The 9,418-nt window shown below is 37.1% G+C and overlaps 1 protein-coding gene across 1 annotated transcript; it reads right to left on the bottom strand.

The window, feature by feature from the left end:
- Nucleotides 1-3,131: 3,131 nt before the first annotated feature.
- LOC149961353 (uncharacterized) lies at nt 3,132-8,542 on the bottom strand. Its single transcript, XM_090161759.1, has 3 exons — nt 4,986-8,542; nt 3,677-4,597; nt 3,132-3,621 (listed from the first exon to the last, which is right to left on the bottom strand). Exons 1-3 carry the CDS (start codon nt 8,540-8,542, stop codon nt 3,132-3,134), a joined length of 4,968 nt encoding a protein of 1,655 aa, XP_090017885.1.
- Between the last annotated feature and the right edge of the window lie 876 nt (nt 8,543-9,418).

Consider the following 9,418-nt stretch of genomic DNA (forward strand, 5'->3'; position numbering starts at 1 on the left):
GAGTTGAGAAATTTTTTAATAAGGAAACATTCTCAGATTGAATATATGATCTTTTTCGAAAAAATATAATACAGAATAGATGTTATTTTAAAAATATTTCAATTTGTTTTATTAAATCGCAAAAGTTTCACAGTTTTGAGAGATTAATTGGCAAATAAAATGTCGGATATAAGTCGGCCGTTGGTTGGGCTATAAATGTGTAAGGTCTTTTTCAAGTCACGACAGCTATAACAATTCAAGGTCGGCGTTCGGATTCTAAATAGTTCCAATGCTTAGACTTTTAGAGTCGGCAAGTGGTCCAAAATGTTGAGTCGCCATACCGACTTTTAAACCCTCAAAAATGTTTTTACAAGGTACCTATTATCTCACAAACGTTTAGGACTTTTAGAGTCGGTATTTGGACCAGGACCGATAAGCTACTTTTTGGCCAAAGATCGACTTTAAATCGACTCTTCGTGCTACAGGGTAAGTCTTATTTGCGACCCAAAAAGTACTTAATGGTGTTAGAACCAAACGAGTGGTGCTTAAGAATTAAAGAAAAATATGTCAGTTGAAAAGTATGAAGATAAAGATTTTTAGTCATTTTGTCGATCACGGTGTTCGCCAGCTCGTTTTATCTTTAATCTTGTACAAGATTTAAGTAAAGCAATTTGACAATGCATATCACTTTTTCAATAAATTTTATTTAAAAATAAACAAAATATTACAAGCTAGCACTGCTGTATATTTTATTGATTTAATCGTTTATCTATATACGTATTCAAAACGTTAACACAGTATTTTTGGTAATATTTTTGGTTCATGAAACCGATAAGATGCCCAAAATCTCAATTATCAGAAAACAGTGTAAGGTCTTTTTTAAGTCCAAAATTGCACCCTGACTAAGAAAAGTCTGAAATACGTACATATATTTTTTAAAGATTAAGACTTTTTAGGTCGGCTTTTGGTCATGGACCTAAAACGACTTTTCAACCCAAGACCGACCCGTAACCGACTCCCGTGTGTTACAGTGGTCGCCACCCTGACTAAGAAAAGTCTGAAAAACGTACGTATAAATTTTTATTCGAAAAAGATTAAAACTTCGTGGGTCGGTTTTTGGTCATGGACCTAAAACCGACTTTTCGACCAAAGACCGACCCGTAACCGACTCCCGTGTGCTACAGGGGTACCTATATAGCACCTTCTTTACTCAGCGTAGCTGAGCTTTTTCCTTTTTAAGAACTATACACCCATATATTTCTTGAAATGTTTTATTTGTAATATTTTATAAATGATATAGTTATATATTATATATATTATATATAATATAATATATATAAATTATATATTCGTGGGTTATAAGTTACGAAATACTAAATATGAATTTGTTACCAATATGAATTTATAATTATTGTTACGAGAGTATGTATAAAATAGTTTTGATTCTGGTGTAAAACTAAGAGCAGAAACGATAATCAATTTAAAAGAACGTATTTAAACATATATAAATATACAATTAAAAGAAATATTTTAAAGCATACTTTGACCCTTATCATACCAAAACTATATTAATGAACATTTAACAATACATAACAAAAAATTATATTTATTTCTACTAGGTTTACTGTTTATTAAAATCGCAGACATATTTCTTCAATTATACTTCTATATAATAATTTTTTAAGTAGTACAAAATTATATTTTTCCAAAACATTTTCACGTGAGTACAATACAGCTAGTAATGATTCAGATTTAGTTGGATCGTGTTTCGTATGTTGAACTAGAAAAGGATTCACGAAACCAGCTAATTTCTTTATTTCTAATATTTCCGAATGACCTTTTGAGTTCGGTTTTGTTGGTAGAATCTCGCCCAATCATACAAAAAGTGTTTTCTCGACTGTCAGGGCGATTAGGGTAAATATTATGGACTCCCAGGTAGCAATGACAACGTTTCAGTTTTCTTGATTTTTTGTTTTTTGATTTATATCAAACGTTGATATTAGGTGAATACTTTCAGCTCTTTTCAGCGTTATATTCCATAAGCGATAAAGACGTTAAAATATCGTTTCAATTTACAAATATTATATTAGTTATATTTAGAAAAATACGATTTTTTTTCAAAACATTTATCATATTTTCGGAAGTTATCATTTAAAACTTTGATTTTCTTTATAATTTTTGAATTTACAACTAAAAACTGTTAAACATCCTTATTCCTAAACTAAAACAGATACTCGTAAATGATAACTCCGTTTTTCTTGGGCATCTAAAACAAATTATTCATTTCTGTAAAAAATACCTCTTAGGAGACGCTTAAGCTTCAATGTCTCTGCGCCACCTAGGCTCAAGTATTTAAATTTCAAGTAACTAATTTGAAATTAAACTTAAAGTGATTGATTCTAAATAAAATATTAAGCTTCATAAACAAATTTGTTAATTTCTATAGTTCACATCTTATATTTGAAGAATATCTAGTTAAAGGACTTCCGAATTTATTCTTCTTTTCCGCGCCTTTAACTATTAATTTGGGAGAGCAACTAAACCGACTGAAAAATCTAGAAGATAGGTTATTATTTGGACTATCTTAATTTAGAGAGTACAACATTTTGTATAAAACTTTGATTTATTTACTACTTGGTTACGGTGTTTAAAAGTTGACCCATTCACTTGAGTCCCGATGATAATTCTGCCTTAAAGGCGTCGTGAAGACTACCAAGAAACATTTTTCCCTGGTGGCCAACATTTTAGAGAAAAGGGTATGGAAAGTTTTGGGGATTAGCGGGCGAGTACATATTAGCGCCAGAGAGGCTGGAGTATTTTTCTATGGGGTTTACTTTACATGTAGAAAGGGTCAGAGAATATAATATATCAATTTGTGCCGCTTGAATCAGGAATTTTTAGGATGGGGAATTTTACTTTTGGAAGAGTTTGCTAGGGGCCATTTACAAATAATGGTTATAAAAATAAAATGTACACACAAACATTAATACATACAGTAAAACAAAATATACAATGAAACAAATTATACACTCCGCCGATAAATACGTTAGTATTTATAATGGGTAAACAAATTATTCCGACAAGTTAAATCAAGATTATTATTATTATTATTTTTTTTTACAACATATCTATTTTAATGTTGATTTAAACATTTAAGCTTCACAGTTCAAATCGTCCGAATTTTCGCGTACCGAAATTGCGTCTATTTCCAACGGATATAACAATTGAATAGGTCTCCTTATTACATTTCCATTTGATGTTCTTATCATACATGACCTAATGTTTTCATCTCTACCCTCACAAATTTCAACTACTATCCCTAATTTCCATAGATGTTTTTGAACATTATCATCATGAATCATCATGACGTCTCCTACTTTCATTTTAGACTTATTTCTGGCTAATTTAATTTGATGAGCTGATCTGAGTTCTAATAAATACTCTTTCTTCCATCTATTCCATAATCTAGTCATTAGAGCGGAGCGATACTTTTGACGGTTATTCATTTCAATTTGCGTTTTGGGGGCTTTTTCATTTTTGACAATTTGAGGTGGCAGACATGTCAAACGTTTTCCGATTAGAAAGTGAGAGGGGGTCAGTGGTTGGGGATCATTCGATTCGCTAGTAACGTACGTGATTGGCCTTGAATTAATGACGGCCTCAGTTTGAAATTAACATTGTTTCCATCTCGACATACGTAAGAGAGGCATTTCCTAAGTTCTTTTTTAATATTGATTTTGTACTTTTAACCAGAATTTCCCACCATCCGCCATACCACGCGGCTCTCTCCACAATAAAATGCCATGAAATCCCCTTTTTTCCGTAAAAATTTAACACTTCGTTACTTTTTAAATTTTTCCAAATTGCATTTAGATCTTTGCTAGCTCGGTTGAAGGTTTTCGCGTTATCCGTGTATATTTTTCTAGGAATTCCTCTTCTGGAAATCATCCGCGTGAACGCTAATAAAAAGTCTCTAGTCGATAACGACGTTACTAATTCCAGGTGTATCGCCCTTGTCACGGCGCACGTGAAAAGGCAAATGTACGATTTGGCGACCTCTCCGGCCGTCATTTTGACGTAGAGGGGTCCGGCGAAATCAATCCCGACGATTTCGAAGCTCGGCGATTGTTCAACTCGATCTTTGGGAAGGGGCGCCGTGGGGGCGTCCCCCGCTTTTACTCCGGCTTTTCGACATTGTAGGCAACTTTTGACCGATTTTCTCGCGAGTTGTCTCCCGGCGGTTACCCAATATTTTTCCCGTGATTGGGTTAGGGTGCTCTGGATTCCACCGTGCATCATCTGATAATGACACCGATCCATGATTAATCTAGCCAATCTTTGTTCCTTCTTGAGAATTATTGGATGCTTAATTTCGTAATCTAAATCTGCTTCAGTTAATCTGCCTCCGACGCAAAGGATTTTATTGTCATTTAATATTGGTCTTAATTCCGCGATTTTCGAACTTCTCTCAATTTTCTCCTTGTTTTGTAATGCTGATATTTCTTGCCTAAAGTCTTGTTTCTGTACGCATCTTATCCAAGTATTTTCAGCGTCCAAAATTTCTTCCGTTTTAATAACTCCCCTTTGTCTTCTGTCTTTTCGGAAATATTTTATAGCTCTGAAGACATAAGCCGTAATACGTAGTGTTTTATCCAGGTCGTTATATCTATATAAATCTATTATTTGACTTACTCCCGCCTTTTCTGTCCTAGCGACTGCGAGTACAGTTTTTCGTGTTTCTTTTTCAATTATTGTTGTATTTACTTCTGGCATCGCGTCCGCGGGCCATTCGGACTTATCTCTCTTAAGCCACGTGGGGCCTTTCCACCAAGATTCGCTTTGACTCAATTCTTCCGCTCGTGCTCCTCTCGTTGGGATATCCGCTGGATTTTGAAATCCTGGGCAGTGTTGCCACACTTTTGGGTTAGATAATTTTTGTATTATCTATATTTTCCGACTTCCATATCCCTTTGATATTGTTTACGAGACGCGTGCCTAAAACGCACCCCATTAGTTCCAATCGAGGTAATGACAAATCTTCGTCCGACGGGTCTACTCGTTTGAGCGGCGCTACCCTCGCCTTTGATGTCACGAGGGAGACTCCAATTTCTCCATTTTTCAATTCGTACCTTAGATATACGACGGCAGCGTACGCCCTTTTGCTCGCGTCGCAAAAACCGTGAATTTCCAATTTTTTAATTTGATCCGCTTGATTTGTAGTAAAATAGTACCTTGGTATTTTGATCTTCCTTAATTCGGGCAGTTCGCTGCACCATTTTTCAAATTTCTTCGCCATTTCTTCGTTTAACTCTTCGTCCCACTTAGTTTTCTTTTCCCATAGCTCTTGGAGGATTAATTTTGCCCTGATGGTAAAGGGGGCTAATACGCCTATAGGGTCGAAAATCTGGGAAACAGAGCTGAGTGCGTAGCGTTTAGTGAATTTTACTTCTTTTAATACATCAACTAGATTAGAAAGATCGAAACTGAATACGTCTGCAATTGGATCCCATTGTAATCCTAAAATTTTTTGACCATTTGGCGCTTGAACTTGAAATTTGGTCACGGCATTTGGTTTGTCCGCCTCTTCTCCCCACATCTTGCGTAATTCTTCCGAATTGGATTGCCATTTTCTTAGATTCATCTTGGCTTCGCTCAATATGATTGACATTCTCTTTGATAGCTGAAACGCGCTTTCTACATTTTGATTTCCGGCAACTAAGTCGTCAACGTAGAGTTTTTTGTTCAGAACGTTTACGGCTTCTGGATCTATGGTTTCGTATTTCTTGATGTGATGTTTTATTGTAGCGGCCAAAAGATAAGGACTTGGTTTCACGCCGAATGGCACTCTGGTCATGCGCAAAGTGGTAAATTCGTTTTCCTTGACCTTGCCGTTTTCTTCTTCCTTGACCCATAAAATTCTGCAAGTGTCTCGTTCTTCCTTCGCCAGCGACACTTGAAGGAACGCTTTCTCAATATCAGCGACAATCGCCACGGGAAATTTTCTGAAGCAAAGGAGCAATAACAATAGATCCGGATTGAGATTCGGACCATTGGAAAGGCAGTCATTTAGCGACGGAACTCCATCTTCGTGGGCTGAACCGTCTAAAACGGCTCGTAGTTTTGCGGTTTGACTCCCTTCTCTGCTGACTCCCTGATGTGGAATATAATATGTCCCTGGCCTTCTTGTTGCTTCGTTTTCAGACACCTTCTCCACTATTCCGAGTTCAAGCTGCTCATTTATTATGTTTTTGTAGGCGTTGTAGTATTCAGGGTTTTTGTTAAACCTTTTCGCTAGACCTGAGGCTCGTTTCGTTGCTAATCGTAAATTATTAGGTAGAATGTCTTTCTCCGTATTCCACGGGAATTTAACCTGATAGCGTCCTTCTTCATCATTGAATGTTACATCTCGCTCAAATTTTTCCAAAACATCATCTCCTTCCGATAGTCTTTCTGGTTTAGTTTGAATACCGATGGCTTCCAGATCCCAGAAACCTTTTACCAATTTTGTCAGATCCGCATCTTTAGAGTTGACATTCATTACGGTAATTAAATTGTTTTGAATTTCAACTCGCTTGACATTGGATTTCGGCGTGCTCATGGGGCCTTCTATGGTCCATCCAAAAAGCGTGTCCATAGCTACGAGCTTGTGTTGAAGTCTTTCCGTTTTACCGCTCACGATGTCCCAATAGTAATCTCCGCCGATTAATAAGCTTATTTTCGAGTTACTGGGACCTTCTCTTCTGGGATCATCTGCCAATACTACTTTTGTTTTCTCCACGAAATTCTTAATTTCTTGACAATCTTGCGTTTGCGCGCGGCATATGAAAGGTACTGCCACTGCTTCTACCTCGATTTTCTTCCCCGGGTCAGAGGTGTTTTGAACGGTGAGCCGAACTATTTTTCTCTTTTTCTCCTCCGCTGCCTGGTTTCCAAATTCGCTCACCAGGACTCTAGTTTCTCCTACTACCGGTAGTTGCAGTTTATCGGCAACTTCGTTCAAGACGAATGTCCCTTGGCTTCCATTGTCCAGTACTAACTTCAGAGGGCCGGCTCCTTGATTTTGGGGATAGTCTGGATTTTTGACAAAAATCTGCGCGGTTTGCAAAAGAACGTTTTTTCTCTCATTATCGAAAACTGTATTCGTATTTATTTCCCTCGCTTCTTCGGGGGGCATCCCTTCAGTTTTGTCTCGCTTGTGGGCCTCGTTTCGCGTGCAAAGCGCTTGGTTATGCCGTCTTTTACAAATTCGACAGTTTTGATAATCTGAGTCGCATCTTCGGGCGTCATGATTTGGTCTTAAGCAAATATAGCATCTCCTTTGATCTCGCGTTATATTTCTTTTTTCTTCGAGCGTGTAATTGGTACAGCTTCTCGTTGCGTGCTCCGTAGCTTTGCAGAAAATGCAATAAAGGCTGCGCGGGGCAACGCTAGTTAGTAGAGCTTGCGTCGAGGGAACGTAACTTCGCAAATTATCATGCCTGTTATTTTGATGCGAATTTTCCCTTCTATCGTAGGAACGCGTTTGCGATTTCTCTTTATCTTTGACTTCACCTAAGAGTGCGCAAGTTTCGCGACCTTCAACCTCGCTTTGCAAAAAATCGGTAAAAGCTTTTAGGTTCCAATCACCATCTTTAGAATATTTCTTACTGTAATCTAACCTGATGTCTTTTGGTAAACATTCAATCAGTCTGGGACAAATGAATGTACCACTTAAGGTGGCGTCTACACCTAAGCCTTTAAGGCATCTTACGTTTAATTGAATCTTATCATATAGATTACGTAACCCTTTAGTATCGCTCGAGTCCGACACTGGCTCTAAATTCATTAACCTTCTACCATGAGTATGTATAACTAGATCTTTTCTATCAAACCTTTCTTTTAAAATCTTTTCCGCCTCATCGTAATTTTCCTCACTAGCTTTCATTCCAATTAAGGTTTTCTTCGCGTCACCCTCCAAAAAAGAATACAGATAATTAAATTTTTCTACCTTAGTAGTTTGGGGCTTATCCTTAAAAGTGGATTCAAAACGGCTCCAAAACCCTGCCCATTCGGTAATATCACCGGAGAATCTTGGGAGCACTAACGTTGGTAACCTGATGCTTTCCTCCCTGATGACGGTGACTTGGTTTCCGTTAGTGTTCGTTACGTTTGATGGTCCACTTGTAGACCCTGATGCTGCTGAGTTGACTCCGTTGGCCTTCTTGACGATTCTCTGCGCCTTTATCTTTAGCATTTCGAAGTTGTTTTTCTCGTAGTAGGCGTCTATTTCTTCCCCTTCTTTTTCCAGCGAAGATGCGTCTTTAATTAAGTCCAAAATTGTTTTATCTAAATTACTAAGCGTTTCCGCTCTTGATAACATCAGCGTTAAATGGTCTTCGATGTCCTCTTCGTCCGTAGTTTTGTCTTTCAGCAGGGCACTCATGGCGTTGGTGGCTTTAGTTAGGTTTGATCGCGCTGGTGTCCTCAAGGATCTCAATCTCGCTAACTCCGGATTTAATTTATTTGTCTTATTTAAGTTCCCCGCTCCCACTGCGGTCTGGTCGGTTGACACTTCGTTATTCATTTTTAGTTCTTACTTCTCACTAATATCACTAATCCGCTCGACCGATTGTTTCGTAACCGTTCCAAAATTTATTTTCCGCGGGTTGTTGCGTAACCTCTCTAAAAATCCGTCCTATTCCGCTGGTTGATTAGTAACCAAAAAATTATTATGTCCGTTTAATCCCGGGTTTCTAGTTAAAGGACTTCCGAATTTATTCTTCTTTTCCGCGCCTTTAACTATTAATTTGGGAGAGCAACTTAATCTTCTAAACCGACTGAAAAATCTAGAAGATAGGTTATTATTTGGACTATCTTAATTTAGAGAGTACAACATTTTGTATAAAACTTTGATTTATTTACTACTTGGTTACGGTGTTTAAAAGTTGACCCATTCACTTGAGTCCCGATGATAATTCTGCCTTAAAGGCGTCGTGAAGACTACCAAGAAACATTTTTCCCTGGTGGCCAACATTTTAGAGAAAAGGGTATGGAAAGTTTTGGGGATTAGCGGGCGAGTACATATTAGCGCCAGAGAGGCTGGAGTATTTTTCTATGGGGTTTACTTTACATGTAGAAAGGGTCAGAGAATATAATATATCAATTTGTGCCGCTTGAACCAGGAATTTTTAGGATGGGGGAATTTTACTTTTGGAAGAGTTTGCTAGGGGCCATTTACAAATAATGGTTATAAAAATAAAATGTACACACAAACATTAATACATACAGTAAAACAAAATATACAATGAAACAAATTATACAATATTCGTTAGTATTATGAAGATAATAACATAAATACGTTCTTGGTATTATAACATCTAATAATGATATAAATAATATTAACAAATAAACGTTTAAATATTGTTTTTCTTACGTTTTAATATAAGCATGTTTTCGAGTA

The sequence above is a fragment of the Leiobunum rupestre genome, chromosome 1, assembly GCF_980474605.1.
Source record: "Leiobunum rupestre chromosome 1, qqLeiRupe1.1.hap1, whole genome shotgun sequence".
Lineage (NCBI taxonomy): Eukaryota > Metazoa > Arthropoda > Arachnida > Opiliones > Sclerosomatidae > Leiobunum > Leiobunum rupestre.